Here is a 17,341-nt window from a genome sequence, read left to right on the forward strand (position 1 = left end):
CAACCCATTGTGCGGCCTGTGTACGTGCGCACGGTGATCATATCCCATATTAATGTCGGGGAACATGCTCAGGAAACAGTGGCGTTTTGTAGCACATGTGTTTCGGGACGGTTTTCTCATCTTATTACCAATACTGTGGACTTACACATCTGTGTCGTGTGTGTTCCCTATGTGCCTATGCTATTAGCGCCAGTTTTGTGTAGTGCCACGTTGTGTGGCACCACATTCTGCAATTATCCTTAATTTGTGAGCATGAGTGTAGGATGTCCAGATTGAGGCTTTCCACGATTAAGGCAAATTCCAGGACTGTTCCTTTGAAACGGACACGCAGGATTTCCTTCCCCATCTGCAGCTTATGCTTTGTTTCGAACTATCATTTCGTCGGCGGAACGTTAGAACTTATTCTTCCTTCTTTACTGGTAGATTATAACTTACTGCCACTTACTCAGTATTGGAGAAGGTTCTCTTGTCTCGGGCAGAGAGACTCAAACACCCACAGGAGCAAATATTACCTCCATGTCATGCTATATTTTGTGATGGTTAGATGCGTAAGTTAAAGCTCGGAAGAAGAACGGCTCACCTGAGTGTAACGTCCACATACAAACTGATTCTCTTCAGTTTCCTCATATTGGCTTTGAGAGACTAAGAGAGGCTCATTTACACAAAGCTGACCCACACTGCTGGAAAAAATCTCAGCTTCTGGTCTTCTCACTCTATAGAAGTAACCGACAATTTCCCACTTGGCACCCTACAGCAAAAAATTTGTTTATCCTTCTACCGAATGATTTACACCTACAGTTGATATGTAACACATTGATACTTCACTCATTAATGTGCACAAGCATGTCTCTTGAATTAAATTAAAGTTACTGATGTATACAGGACATATGAGCACATTGAGGACATTGTGACACCCCGGGTTGGTATTTTGTAGATCTTTTCGTCACTTCGGGAGTGGAATTTCCTCTCTTCCTACAAGACCCATAATATTTCTTCCTGAAATGACATTTCATCTGTTCTGCCGATTTTCATAGATACGTGAGCTACAGTACCAGTTATTTGTGCGGCTTCAAAAATATTGTCGCAAGCTAAAATACTGGATTAAATTTCGCGTAAAAGTGTTGTCACAATCCGAAAACTTTTTACTGCAAATCACTCTGGCAGTGGAACATTGAACGCAGTATGTCGCAAAACACGAAAACGACCTAATAGAGGAATCTTTAGCATCAGGTTTGCACCTATGGCTTCAGAATACGCTGTGCTTCGACCTCGGCCGGAAGAGGACGCGGATGGCAGCCCACAAGTTTGGTCGGCGCGCCGTGGCCCCGGGTGCGGCTGCAGCGGCGGGGAGGAGGTGTGGCGGCCGGCGAGTGGCCAGCCTGCGCCCGCTGCTCGCCGAGGCGGCCCGCGGCTGCTCCGTGCACGGCGTGCGCTACCTCGCTCCCCACGCGGCCGCCTCGCCGGCAGCCAGGCAAGTGGGGCCTCGTGAGTCAGGGCACGTTTCGTTGAGTCAAAAAGTACCTGCTACCAGTGTTGCCAATGTAGCGACTTTGTCGCTAGAAATGGCGACTTTTGCCTTCGTCTTAGCGACAAAAACAAAAAAACAAAAAAAACTTTTTTGCGCCAAAAATTATTTAGCGACTTATCTGGCCACTTTTGGAGTACTGACGACTGACTTTTGAAGTACAAATCAAAACTATTTTGGACCAGTATTTTCATTAACAAAACTAAGATTTTAACTACAGAATGGGTACTACACTGACTTCGTTCTAGATTTACTAAGTTAAATTAAGTTCTTAGCAGATCATGTAGCATTGTTCAGCATTTAGTAAACCTGAATGTGGGAATTGCCTACAGAGTAAGAAAACCTTGACTACAGAACAATTCATTATTCATTATCCACTAGCCTGTTATCGTCGATAGCGTATCGATCTATAATTCTTCAACTTCTGAACTCCCTTTATTTTTCGAATCGACAAAAAACATACGTAATATTAAGTATAGTAAAATACATTTCTGTCCAGCAACCTCTAACTTTTCGAAGTTTTAACTCGCAGTCAAATTATTACCACATGCACAGTGGTAACGCAAGAACAATTCAGCGGGGGTATCTCAGACATTATTACCTTTTAAACAATGAACAATAGGACTGATATAGAGTTACGGAGTGAGTAGATTGTTTCATGACCTCTAATTCGCCTGAGTTTTAATGTATTTTCAGTGATTATAAATTGGTGAAACTTAGGTTGTGGTGGCTTACATAATAGATTTACCGCAGAAGAAGAAGCAGTACGCTCAAAAATATCGGGATGCGTGGGAAGCATAACCTGACCAGTGGGTGGCTAAAACCAGTCGTTGGAGACTTATCCAAGGCAAGATGTCAAGTATGTGCAACAGAGTTTTATGCTAAATTGTGTGATATTAGAAAGCATTCGAAAACTATTAAGCATAAACAAAAAATTGATTTAAAAAAACGCAAACCACCTTACCTGTGAAAATTGTTCCGACAACTACAGTTAGAATAGCAAACAGAGCGGAAGGCGCCTTTTTTATATATATTGCTGAACATTGTTCTATTGTAGCTATATATCATTTAGGAATACTGTGCAAGAGGGTGGTTTCCGGTGATGAGGGCGTTAAAAACATGCAATTACACCGTACAAGGTACAATAACATTATAACTGAAGTGCCGGCCGAAGTGGCCGTGCGGTTAAAGGCGCTGCAGTCTGGAACCGCAAGACCGCTACGGTCGCAGGTTCGAATCCTGCCTCGCGCATGGTTGTTTGTGATGTCCTTAGGTAAGTTAGGTTTAACTAGTTCTAAGTTCTAGGGGACTAATGACCTCAGCAGTTGAGTCCCATAGTGCTCAGAGCCATTTTAATAAAAAAAAAAATATATAACTGAAGTTTTGGTTCCATATTTTACACAATCATTGGTTGAAGATATAGGTAACCAAAAATACAGTGTACTAATAGATGAATCAAAAGATGTATCAATATCTAAAATACTAGGTATCGTTATACGGTGCTATAGTGTAAACAACCAAACCATTAGATCAGCGTTACTCAAACTCGTTGTACTAGAAACTGCAGATGCAAGAAATCTGGCTGCTGTGCTTGTGAATTCTTTGAAAGATCTCAAACTTCCAATCGCTAATATGGTAGGAATTGGCACAGATAATGCTTCTGCAGTGGTTGGAATAAACAATCGAACAACTCAAGAGAGAATATGGTTTGAAGCATTTGGCATTGATCCGTTGCATTTGTCACTCTCTTCAGCTTGCAGTTTCGCACGCCTCAGTGAATATCATACCTAGAAACATATAGTTTCTTGTACGGGAAACCTACAATTGGTTCTCCATTTCACCCGAAAGACAAGAGAAATATAAAAAGGTTTATGAGACAATACATTTTGGAAAACAGCCACTAAAAATTATGAAGGTCTGTGCAACACGTTGGCTTTCAATTGAACCAGCAATACGAAGAATTCTGGAGCAGTGGGAAGGACTTAAGCTACATTTTTCACTTGCCATGGTTCAAGACAATTGTTACACTGCCGATCTTTTGTACAAGATGTATTGTGAAGACTCAAATCATCTTTACATATTTTACCTTACACATTCTTTAAAAGACGTACAAATAGCAATAAAAGCTTTTGAAGGAGAAGACAATGACCCCACTAAATTACTAGATACACTTGCATTTCTCATGCAGTCACTCTGACAAAACATAGTTTTTCCAACTGTTGATTTGTTGACAACACCAGTTCCAAACGAATGTACGTTCGCAAATCCGAACCTTGGCTTTATGTTTGAACAGAAATTGTCTGAGTCAAGTTTGTCTGAAGAAAATAAAGTTTATTTGAAGAAGAGATGCATTCAGTTTAGTCTGAAACTGATAAAAGAAATTCAACAAAGACTGCCAAGTAACGTTACGATCCTGAAAAAAATGTCAATGCTGAATGTTGAAGAAACACTAAATGAATAAAAATAATGCTGTAGCGGATGTAGCCAAAGAATTGGGTTTTAGTGGCTATTTCATAGACGGTATACTGCAAAAATGGCATAATATCAAGTTCAGTAGGTGGAATAACATTACTAACACTGTTCGATTTTGGAGTGAGGTTTTGCAGTATAAAAATGCCGCAGGGGAGAATTCTTTTTCTTTGGTTTCACAGCTAGCAATGACTGTTCTATGCCTATCGCATTCAAATGCAGAAGTGGAAAGAATATTCAGTTCTATGAACATTATAAAAACTAAACAACGTAACAGATTATCGTTAAAGACAATTAATGCTTTGATCATATTGAGAGACCAGCTGAAGAAACAAAATAAAGATTGTGCATCTTTTGACATACCGTCAGACGTATTGGAGCTTATTGGAACGAACAAAAGTTACTCTTTTGCGACAGAACCAGTCTAACTGCAACATCATATTTTGAGCGACGTTCAACCCTCTACATCAACTATAGTTGCGTCACAGCATGAAACAGAAGAGTTATGCGATCTTCTGAGTGACAACGATGACTACCGGTATGTATATATTTTGTAACCTAATTTGACTTCTTACTTTCTTTTGTTACATATATAGTTGTATATTTCGAGTAATTTGACTACTGTGATTGAAACAACAATTGATGTGTTGCGTCAATTATGATTACATGTTTAATGATGTAAGCGATGCGTCATTTAATTAAGACAATATAACAATTACGTATGGGACAATTTTTATTAATATTTTATAACGCCCCCCCCCCCCCCGCCCCCGCCCGCCCACTGGCTTATTGCACCAGTCACAGCAGGAAATTTTGAGTACACCCCTAGTAAAATCAGTTTTAGCGACTTTCTAGAGACTTTTGATGTTGAACATTAATACGCCCTGTGACTCCTCTTGAGAGATGATGCCATGTACAGCCATCATAAATGTACTGATACAAAAAAGATACCATTGCAGAAGACAGGTGATATTACACTGAGGTGACGAAATTCGTGTGAAACCTCCTAATATCGTGTCGGACCTCCTTTTCCGCGGCATAGTGCAGAAACACGGCGTGGCATGCAATCAATAAATCGTTGAAAGCCCCCTGCAGAAATGCTGACTCATGCTACCTCTGTAGCCGTCAATGATTGCGAAAACGTTGTCGGTGCAGAGTTTTATGCACGAACTGACGTCTCTATTGCTTGCCATAAATGTTTGGTGGGATTAATGTCGGGTGATTTGGGTGGCCAAATCATTCGCTCGAATGTTCTTCAAACCAACCTCGAACAGATGTGGTTCGGTGAATTGGCGCATTGTGTTCCATAAAAATTTCATCGTTGTTTGGAAACATGAAGTCCATGAACGGCTGAAAATATGGTTCAAATGGCTCTGAGCTCTATGGGACCTAACATCTGTGGTCATCAGTCCCCTAGAACTTAGAACTACTTAAACCTAACTAACCTAAGGACATCACACACATCCATGCCCGAGGCAGGATTCGAACCTGCGACCGTAGCAGTCGCGCGGTTCCGGACTGAGCGCCTAGAACCGCTAGACCACCGCGGCCGGCGGCTGCAAATAGTCTCCAAGGTGCCGAAAGTCCAGAGGACCCAGTCCATTCCATGTAAATACAGCCCACCCCACTATGGAGTCATACCAGCTTTCACTGTGCCTTCTAGACAACTTTGGTCGATAGCTTCGTGTGGTCTGCGCCACACTCGAACCCTACCGTCAGCCCTTACCAACTGGAATCGGGGCTCATCCGACCAGGTCACGATTTTCCAGTCGTCTAGGGTTCAACAAATACGATCACGGGCCCAGGAGAGGCACTGCAGACGTTGTCGTGGTATTAACAAAGGCGCTACGCCGGTCGTCTGCTGCCACAGTGTTAGTAATGTCACCGCTCTGTCCTAACGGGTATATTCATCGAACGTCCCACATTGATTTCTTTAGTTATTTCGCTCAGTGTTGCTTGTCTGTTAGCACTGACAACTCTACGCAAATACTGTTGCTCTTGGTCCTTAAGTTAAGGCCATCGGCCACTGAATTGTACGTGGTGAGAGGTAATGACTGATGTTTGGTATTGTCGGCACTTTCTTGACACTGTGGATCCCGGAATATTGAATTCCGTAACGATTTCAGAAACGGAATGTCCCATGCCTCAAGCTCCAACTACCATTTCGCGTTCAAAGTCTTTTAATTCCCGTCGTGCGGCCATAAGCACTTCGGAAACCTTTTCACATGATTCACCCGAGTGCAAATGACAGCTGCGGCAATGCCCTGCCCTTTTATGGTTGGTTGATTCTTGGGAGGGGACCAAACAGCGACGTCATCGGTCCTACCGGATTAAGGACGGAATAGGAAGGAAATCGGCCGTGCCCTTTCAAAGGGACCATCCAGGCTCTTGCCTGAAACGATTTAGGGAAATCACGGAAAACCTAAATCAGGATGGCCGGACGCGGGTTCGAACCGTCGTCCTCCCGAACGCGAGCCCAGTGTGCTAACCACTGCGCCACCGCACTCAGTCCTTTTATACTTTGTGTACGCGACACTACCGCCATCTGTATATCTGCATATCACTATTCCATGACCTCTGTCACCTCAGTCTAATAAGCTATTAAGCTGATGGCAGTAGACAGAATGCCAGACAATCAACGTAGAGGCTCGATTCCGCATCAGCACTTGTGATTCTGCAGGGACATGATTTCGAGATAAATCAGAGAGATTACAGAGAAAATTGAGCTCGCGACAAAGTGGCTGAGGCGTCGAAAAGGGGGGAGGGGGGTTCGATGTAGTATTACCCGATGGCGATGACGACAGTGCTTGTCAGCCGACAGCAGGGTGCCACATCGCTCCTGCACTATACAGTTGCTCTCAGTCAGTTCAATCCATGGCCCTTTATACGAGTACCAAGCAACATTACGCGTCTCGGACCAACATAACGAACAGCAAGGAGCCGAACGAAACATTTGTGCGTTACTCTGAGTGCACCATCTAACTACGACAGCACTTCGGACCAGCGCCGCAAAAAAAGTGGAGCCTGGGGCAGCTGTGCTCCGGACTTTTGGTCGTCAGAGTGAATGCTCCTGTGTACGCTTCCGTTCTCAATAAATAGGTCCCCTGCCAACTGCTGAAAAGCACAGTGTTCAAGTTCTACCTGGTGAGACGTAGGTACAAAGCAGACAATGTCTTTCTTCCTCCCAGGTTTCCCATCATGCCTTGGCGCCAAACGTCGCAACAGAGGACTTTCATACCAAAGCCTGCCTTTCGAGTAGGAGCCCTTAATATTTTTGAAAGATTGTAACTGTTTTTCCAATTCTGATGAAAATCGTTTCTCTCGTTTTAGAGATTAGATTTTTGGATAATTTTCTCTAGTACGTAATGAATCTAGTTGTCATTGTCCCTTTTCTCCATGATATTTCTTTGCGGAAGTATGTAATGTAAGTAGACATCGAAATAAAATCAGTATCAAGAACCAAAGTACCCCCGTGTGTAAGATGCAAAGAAAGTACCAGTATCAGATAGCAATGTGAGTACGATTTTAATTAATTGAAGTCTCTCTTAATTCACCTTACGTGAGTACAGGAGTAGCTACGCGTTCGACACGGTACAAGACTGGTTCAAGCTGTAGCGTCACAAGTGTGCTACGAAACAATTACAGTATCTGATTAAAAGCATGCGGAGATTCCTATGTAATGCGGAATTGAGGTCCATATGTCATAAGAGGCGGACGTGCCAGTAAAAAGGCGGCGGGAGTTGTTGTCAGAAGAGAAACAATAACACAGAATGGATCGCTCAGGAGAGCTCAGTTACTTCGAACGTGGACTTGTCACTGAATGTCATCTGAGTAACAGATCCATCAGGACGTTTCAGTCCTCCTCAGGCTTCCAAAGTCGACTGTTGGGGATGTGACTGTGAAGTGGAAACGTGAAGATAAACCACACTTAAATCGAGACCAGACAGACCTCATGTACTGACGAAAAGGAACCGTCGAGCATTGCGGAGGGTGGTAACAAATAATCGCATGAAATCAGCGGAAGGAACCACTCCTGATTACAAAGTGCTACCAGAAGTACGTCTGGGACAATTACTGTGTTTAGGGACTGAAGAAGAATGGGATACAATGGTCGAGCAATACATTTCTGTTGTCAGTGATAAGCGACTCTTCAGGTGATGTAAAGACCGACACCACTGAACAGTGGATAACTGAAAACGAGCGATTTAGAGTGACAAATCGTGCTCTGCCCTGTTGGATTTCCTATGGAAGGGTTTGTGTTTGCCCAACGCCTGAATAACGTTACTTGCCATCGTGTGTAGTGCCAACAGTGAAGCATGGAGGGGGTGGTGTTATGGTAGGGGTGTGTTTTTCGTTACCATGATGTAGTGCACTTATTGCACTTAAGAACGAGGAAGGATACGAACACATTTTGCAGCATTGTGTACTGCGAGCAGCAGAGAAACAGTTTGGAGACCATGACTGTATCAGTACGACAACACACCCTATCATAACGAAGCATCTGTGAGGTAATGGTTTGTGGACAATAAAATTCCTGGAATTGACTAACAAGTCTCGAGACCAGACCTGAATGCAGTACAACACCTTTGGGATGAGTCAGAACGTCGACTTTGCTCAAGAATCCAGTGCCCTAGATCAATACCTTCTCTAGTTTCGGCTCTTGAGGGCCAGGCTTCCATTCCTCCACAGGCATTCAGACATCTTATTGAAAGTGTCTCCAGCAAAGTTCAAGATGTCATGAAGGCGAAAGGTGGGCACACCCCACATTAACGTCCACTAATATCCCGATGCTGTTGATCAGATAGTTTATTTCCATAAGAAGTTCTGTTTTATTACATAGTATGTCATTTGAGTGTTATCCGTGATATTTCAAAAACATTCATCCAGTGACACAAGACTCATTCTTCTGCGTGAATGAGAATATAATCTTGGGATAAATTATAACTTACGCATAGGAATACGAAGTTTTTATTAACTAAAGAACCATCCGATTTTACGAGAGCATTTCTTTTACATGTATGTACATTCAATGTTGAGGTGCTTTTTGCAGTTACATTTTGTGACCGAAAGCTCAAAGTGTTCTCTACCAGGCGAACGACAGAGAGCCAGACGTTATTCAGACTCGCTTCATACTACTGCGAGCATGTCTGCAGATACTACAATACTGGCCATTAAAATTGCTACACCGAGAAGAAATGCAGATGTCAAACGGGTATTCATTGGACAAATATATTATACTAGAACTGACATCTTATTACATTTTCACGCAATTTGGTTGCATAGATCCTGAGAAATCAGTACCCAGAACAACCACCTCTGGCCGTTATAACGGCCTTGATACGCCTGGGCATTGAGTCAAACAGAGCTTTCATGGCGTGTAAAGGTACAGCTGCCCACGCAGCTTCGACACGATAGCACAGTTCATCAAGAGTAGTGACTGGCGTATTGTGACGAGCCAGTTGCTCGGCCACCATTGACCAGACGTTTTCACTTAGTGAGAGATCTGGAGAATGTGCTGACCAGAACAGCAATCCAACATTTTCTGTATCCAGAAAGGCCAGTACAGGACCTGCAACATGCGGTCGTGCATTATCCTGCTGAAATGTGGGGTTTTGCAGGGATCGAATGAAGGTTAGAGCCACAGGTCGTAACACATCTGAAATGTAACGTCCACTGTTCAAAATGCCGTCGATACGAACAAGAGGTGACCGAGACGTGTAACCAATGGCACCCCATACCATCACGCCGAGTGATACACCAGTATGGCGATGACGAATACAGGCTTCCAATGTGCGTTCACCGCGATGTCGCCAAACACGGAGGCGACCATCATGATACTGTAAACAGAACCTGGTTTCAAACTGGCTCTAAGCACTATGGGACTTAACATCGGAGGTCATCAGTCCCCTAGAACTTAGAACTACTTAAACCTAACTATCCTAAGGACATCATACACAACCATGCCCGAGGCGGGATTCTAACCTGCAACCGTAGCAGTCGCGCGGCTCCGGACTCAAGCGCCTAGAACCGCTCGGCCACCGGGGCGGCACAGAACCTGGATTCATCCGAAAAAATGACGTTTTGCCATTCTTACACCCAGGTTCGTCGTTGAGTACACCATCGCAGGCGCTCTTGTCTGTGATGCAGTGTTAAGGATAACCGCAGCCATGGTCTCCGAGCTGATAGTCCATGCTGCTGCTAACGTCGTCGAACTGTTCGTGCAGATGGTTGTTGTCTTGCAAACGTCCCCATCTGCTGACTCAAGGATCGAGACGTGGCTGCACGATCCCTAACAGCCATGAAAGTAAGATGCCTGTCATCTTGACTACTAGTGATATGAGGCCGTTGGGATCCAGCACAGCGTTCCGTATTACCCTCCTGTACCCACCGATTCCATATTCTGCTAACAGTCATTGGATCTCGACCAACGCGAGCAGCAATGTCGCGACACGATAAACCGGAATCGCGATAGGCTACAATCCGACCTTTATCAAAGTCGGAGACGTGATGGTACGCATTTCTCCTCCTTACACGAGGCATCACAACAACGTTTGACCAGGCAACGCCGGTCAACTGCTGTTTGTGTATGAGAAATCGGTTGGAAACTTTCCTCATGTCAGCACGTTGTAGGTGTCGCCACCGGCGCCAACCTTGTGTGAATGCTCTGAAAAGCTAATCATTTGCATATCACAGCACCTTCTTCCTGTCGGTGAAATTTTGCGTCTGTAGCACGTCATCTTCGTGGTGTAGCAATTTTAATGGCCAGTAGTGTACATTCCCTGCTGTTGCTACACGGTGTTGCGGCTCTCCCAGGGGTGTTGGAATTAGAGGCATGCGTAAGAAGTCTTTCACGAATATCCACATTACGTGAACTTAGTAGAGGATGAATACTGTGAAACTGCTGGTGCCATCGTCAGATGCTTTGAGGAGCCGCCGTCCTGTATCCTCAACGAATATCACGCCGAATAATAGCAAATGAATTGAATTTGTTGGAACAGAAGACGCAAAGTGCCTTTTATTTCTGTGTTACCGCCATTTCAACTCGACGCACATGAATTGATAATGAACGAACAGGCTTACTATCTGTACGAGGGAGACCCGTCGCAGCAAACACATTGGTGCCAAAGTAAAATTTTAGTTTCGATGCGTAAGTTAAAATTCACCCCTGGTTTCTGCAGCATTCACGCAGGAGACACAGTCTCGTGACATTAGATGAATAATTTTGTAACGTAATAGATGTACAGCAAATAATTCACACATTAGAATATCACCTACAATGTAAGACCTACACTGCATTCCATAGTATGACTCAGCGATAAACAATTTGTCATATATTGTGATCCAGGGCATACTTCTGTAAGGTGTTATAAATTAATGTAACAAGTCGTTACGCTCATAAAATAGCTTCCATTGGTTTTTATAAGCACATGTGTTAGTTATAGCATTAAAGTTCAGTAGACGAGCTGTTCTATAGCAGGTACTCCTCATCTGATAGTCTGCATAACGCTTTTGATCAAGCAAAATGATGCTCCAGATAGGGCTGAGTTTGGTTACTGTTGACGACATGATGGCTGTGATTACCACAACAGTGGGGAATCACACCTGAGGAAACAGGATAGAAATATATAGAAGAAGGTAACAAAGAACGTCGACATCATGCGAAACAGTGGTTCTTTTCCGCCTTCCTTTGACCTACGGTACAGCAGTGAGCTCAGTACGGTAATATGGAAGGGAGCATGACTCTCATACATAAACAACCTGTGTTACTCTTTCTCACCATTTGCTAAGAGAGAAGATGATATTCTTCTCGCTATAAATCTATACTTCTGTAAATGAAACCCATCTTTTTTAAATTCGCTCTTTTTTAAAATGTTTCTTAAATATGTTAGATGGACATCGTGCAGTCCAGGTAACCACTGCCTCTGCTCCATCCCTCCTCTCACTTGTACCGTGCTACCCTGTCACGGTCCGCACTTGTCTTCCTTTCGCGGGGCAAAGCCTGGCGGAGTGCGGCGAAGTGTTAAGCAGTAGAATTCCGGCTGGCATGTGTACTGCTAGGTCTTCGAAGCCAGAAAGATCATTTCACAGTGCACCGGAGCAGCTCCAGATCTATGATATTTCCGAACCAGAACAAAAACTTGATAGCGGCACCCCTCCCCCCTTCCCCCTAGAGCATTTGAGATAGGACGTCAAAATATTTTTAAAAAATCGATTTTTCAAAAATACGTGCATTTTGTAGCGCTAATTTTTATGAAGAATTTGATACATAAAACATATATGTTCGAGGAAATGTAAGACATATTATTTGGTCTTAAATGTACCAAAGTACAGTGCCACGTCTCTTCACACAGCATTTTTCTGTCGCACGTCACTGTATTTTGCTCTTTGGAACTGAAACGAGTATATTTTGTAGTGGAAGCTATTAAACCTACATTCAGAGCAGTGGAAATTAAAATGTCCTGTGATGCCTCTCTTGCTCCCAGTCGGCCGGTTTGACAGCCTGTCCCCCTTAAAAAAAACTCACAGTTGATACTATGTGGGATTATTGGTAACAGGGAGAATAAGAACTCTTCAGGAAATTTTCACTCTTTATTGCCTATTAGCTATTACCTTCTCCTTTGTGTGACATAAAACATAGGAAACATAAAAGCAGTAAAGAAAAGAGACAAGTAAGACAGTACATGATTCTTCAATCCTTAGGTCCTAGCATTTTTTCCTCTCCACACGGCTTTATACGGCATGCTTTCCTTTCTGCGAAAGAATCTATCAACTCATCAAAATTCGTTAAACGTTTTGCTACACGAAAACACCAAATTTTGCTACCTAATACTGAAAAAGCCGTTAATACGAATTGTACCCAAGACTGGTGTAGTTTCTCGACTTTATTATGTCTGTTTTGTCACTGTCTGCTAGGTGAAACGAAATGGGCCTTTCTAATATTGCGGCAATTGTAACACACGCCAAATAAGAGAGACTTTTATGGCACAAATGGTCATTTTTGTTAACCTCACTTACATAAATAGCACGATGGAATATAATTGAAGAAGTACCAATATCAAATCCCTACTGCAAACAAAAAGTTTTATGAAACTTCCTGGCAGATTAAAACTGTGTGCCCGAACGAGACGCGAACGTGGGACCTTTGCCCTTCGCGGGCAAGTGCTCTACCATCTGAGCTAACCAAGCACGACTCATGCCCGGTCCTCACAGCTTTACTTCTGCCAGTATCTCGTCTCCTACCTTCCAAACTTTACAGAAGCTCATATCAGCGCACACTCCGCTGCAGAGTGAAAATCTCATTCTGGAAACATCCCCCAGGCTGTGGCTTTCTTTCAGGAGTGCTAGTTCTGCAAGTTTCGCAGGAGAGCTTCTGTAAAGTTTGGAAGGTAGGAGACGAGATACTGGCAGAAGTAAAGCTGTGAGGACCGGGCGTGAGTCGTGCTTCGGTAGCTCAGATGGGAGTCTGCCTTCGGCAGTGACACAGTGCGAACCGTGTTGCCTGCCGGCCGCGCTGTGGTGCGCGCGCCTGTTTGTTTACGCCGGAGCAGCTTCGCGCGTGCGGTGTTGTGAGTCTAGAACGAGATGGCACACTCGTACAGAAAAACGACTTTGAAATTCAGTTTTGCGAACGACTATACACGACCAAAGGCACACGAGATTGAACGTTTCTTCAGAGAAGAGGTAAAAATCGATCCACAGGAAATCGTGGGAATCAATTTATCGCTCGTTTCAAGCGTCGTCTATGTCAAGCTTGTTGACGAGGCTGCTTGCGAAAGACCTACAACGATCACCGAACGGGTATCGTTTCTGTCATGCCGACGGGAATGTTAGTGCGGTTACAGTCGATCACGCGGGAATGGGGATCCGCACTATACGAGTCTTCGAACTTCCGTTTGAGGTCCCGTCTGAACTTGTTACCGACGCCTTTCGACCATACGGTACAGTTCTATCCCATGTGCCCGAAAAATGGACGAGTTTTACCACGTACCCCGTTTTAAATGGGGTGAGACAAATACGGATAGAACTGCGCAAGCACGTCCCCTCTTATTTGTACATAGGAGGTTGTCGAGCGATTATAATCTATGATGGGCAACCTCGCACTTGCTCGGGGTGCGGGAAAGAAGGTCACGTCCGCTCGGAATGCCTCCAGCGACGTTTGGTGCAAACTCCACGGGATGACGTTCAGGCGCCACAACCGACGACTGTCTTGCCGTTGACCTTTGTGGAAGCCCTGAGGGGCGACGTGAGGGAGACTTCCGATGGGCACCAGCAGCTGCCCCCTATAGAGAACATGGACACCAACGGACTGGAACTCCGACCACCGGTTCCACCACAGCAGACACAGGACACCACAGAAGATATGCAGCTAACGGCCGCTCCAGGCTCATCCGTGGTGGCTGCCAGTGCTTCCACCGAGAGCGTGACAGGCCAGGCCCAAGACGGAGGATACGCAACCCCAACAGCCGATGCGGAAGCAAGGCAACGGAAACAGCGTTCGCCGAAGAGAAGAAAGAAGCGTCGACTGACTTCTGCTGACGATAGCCATAGTCCCGAGGGGACAGTGGACGACAACGACAGTATCGACCTGAGACCAGTGGATTCAACAGATACCGAGATGACGATGCAGGAACTACACAGCGACGATAACTTGAACTCTCCTTCTGGTGACCGGAAGGCGGAAGTGGAGATGACAACTGTCCAACATCAGAGCGATGACAACGTTACCTCCCATCCTTCGACCAGTTCCGGAAATATGCTGGGGGACTGGGCGCAAGAAATGGACCAACAGGAACAGGATGAAAATACGAACGCGACGATTGAGGACAGTCCTGGCCAGAGGCCGGGAGGGGCCGGGAAATGTTGACCAACTTAGTGTGTTGAGGAGCGCCGGGGGTGCAGATGGACGCTTAATGACACCGCCCTACAACTCATGAACACAAGCCAGGCGTACCGCATTGCCACGATAAACATTAATGGCATACGGACACCGCTTAAAATTCAAATGCTGAAAGATATGTTACGCGCTGCGGACGTGGATATTGTACTCCTACAAGAAGTGCGTTTCACATCGCCGCCAGAGTTCTACGGTTACGAGGCACATTATTCAGTGCACGATGAAAGTGGATGCGGTGTGGCGATTCTCACCAGGGGAGGAATAGGAGTGGAGGACGTCAGGTCTCTCCCTTCGGCACGCGGCATAGCGATCACTGTCGACGGCGTTCGTTTCATCAATTTATACGCACCATCTGGCTCCACAAAACGAAGAGAAAGGGCGACTTTTTACACCGAAGAGATAACACCGTTGTTCGCTGGACGCTTTGATAACTATATAGTGGGCGGCGACTTTAATTGTGTCGTCGACAAAAAGGACCAAGTACCTCATTATGTGCCATGCATGGAACTGCGTGCGTTGATTACCGAAATGGCGCTTCTGGATACCTGGGAACTGCAGCATGGTGACAGACCGGGTTATACGTTTGTCACGGGACAGTCGGCGAGTAGACTTGATAGAGTGTACGTGACACGAGCTCTACGGACGACGATACTGGATGCCGAAATCTGGCCAGCGGCTTTTACGGATCATATGGCGTACGTCTGTACGATTTCACTAACGCGTCAGAAGATATGGCGGAGTAAAGGTCACTGGAAAATGAATTGTGCACTTTTACGTGACACTGAATGTCACCGGTCGATAGAGGCGGCCTGGGAGACCTGCGTTCGCCGCCAACGAGCATACACCTCGGTTCTCCAGTGGTGGATTAAATGCGCAAAACCAACGTTACGGAGAACGTTGATACGATACGGGCAGGACAAATCGCAGTGGAACCGCACAACGGCTGATTTTTATTTTACAGCCCTGAGGGAGCCGATGACCCAACAACCATCGCCGGAAAGGCACACGGCCATGCGCAGGATAAAAGCCAAGTTATTACAGCTGACGAGACTAAGAATGGAAGGTACAATGGTCCGGGCGAGATTCGCGGACACAGTTGCTGCCGAAACCCCCTCCATGCACCACGTGGTACGTGAACGCCAACGACGACGCAGGACATTGATCAGGGAACTAATCTCTGAAACTGGCCAGCAAGTTGTGCACCAGCGTGATATTGCGCATGTGTTTATCGACTATTTCCGCTAGTTATATGGACCTGTACATGTGAACTACGAGACACTACATGATGTCATCTCGGAAATGCCAGATAGAGGACCACCACTGGATGCAGAGACTTTCATCACAGCGATAACAGAGGACGAGCTGACAGACGCAATTGCCAGGGGGGCTCCGAACAAATCCCCAGGACAGGACGGCTTCCCAATTAAATTTTACCGCGCCTTTGCATACCTCATGGGACGGACCTGGATTCAGATGTACAACGAACTCCTGTTACCGCAGACTGAGATACCTGCCGAATTCACGGAGGGTATCATCATCCCAATACCCAAACCACGCGGTGGCAGAAATCCAGGAAATTATAGACCACTCACTCTCTTGAACTGCGACTATAAGATTTTCGCGCGCATCCTTGGGGCTCGCCTGCGGTCTTCACTTTCTGATAGACTCCTCATAGATCAAACTTGCCTCGGCGGTAAGAGCAACGTACATACGGCGCTCAGTGACTACCGAGATATCATCGCATTAGCAGCGGCATGCCGAGTGCGTGGGGCACTCGTCGCTATTGACTTCGATCATGCATTCGACAGAGTGGATCATACCTTTTTGCATGCGCTGATGGGCAGATTGGGAATCCCACAGGCCTTCATCCTAGTGATCATGCGACTGTTACACGGCGTACGATCAAAGGTCTCGGTGAATGGGCGGGGCACTGACTACATTGTTATTTCAAGGTCAGTTCGTCAAGGTTGCCCCCTTTCGATATTTTTGTATGCAATGGCTTTGGAACCCTGTCTATATGGTCTCCGAAGACGGTTGGAGGGAGTGCCGTTGCCACAACTGACCTTTCATTGCCGCGCTTATGCTGACGATGTGATGCTGGTGGCACGGACAGGCGAAGAAGTACGTACGGCGTTGGCATGGATACAGCGATACGGGATGGCGGCAGGAAGCGTGCTTAATCTACAAAAATCACGCTGCATGAATGTCGGTCGAGGATTGCAACCGGGGGAGGAAGGCCCGCTCATCTTAGTTAAGACCATAAAATGCCTAGGTATTACGTTCCACACGGATGTGCAGCGGACAGCAGCGGATAACTACCGACGCATATTGAAGCTGATGCGGACAATGGTGCTGTTCCAGAAATTAAGAGCGTTGGATATGATTCAGAGGGTGACCTATGTTAACGTATACCTAGCACCGAGACTCACTCACGTAGCGCATGTCCTGCCTTT

At 45.4% G+C, this 17,341-nt stretch overlaps 1 protein-coding gene across 1 annotated transcript in view; it reads left to right on the plus strand.

Moving 5' to 3' along the window:
* Positions 1-1,289: 1,289 nt before the first annotated feature.
* LOC124753577 (pickpocket protein 19-like) overlaps positions 1,290-17,341 on the plus strand; it is a 193,270-nt gene continuing 177,218 nt past the window's right edge. The window contains exon 1 of the mRNA XM_047249019.1: positions 1,290-1,471. Within this exon, the coding sequence (XP_047104975.1) occupies positions 1,290-1,471 (182 nt within the window). The remainder of the gene's footprint in view (positions 1,472-17,341) is intronic.

The sequence above is a fragment of the Schistocerca piceifrons genome, chromosome 1 (assembly GCF_021461385.2).
Source record: "Schistocerca piceifrons isolate TAMUIC-IGC-003096 chromosome 1, iqSchPice1.1, whole genome shotgun sequence".
NCBI classification, from domain to species: Eukaryota; Metazoa; Arthropoda; class Insecta; order Orthoptera; family Acrididae; genus Schistocerca; species Schistocerca piceifrons.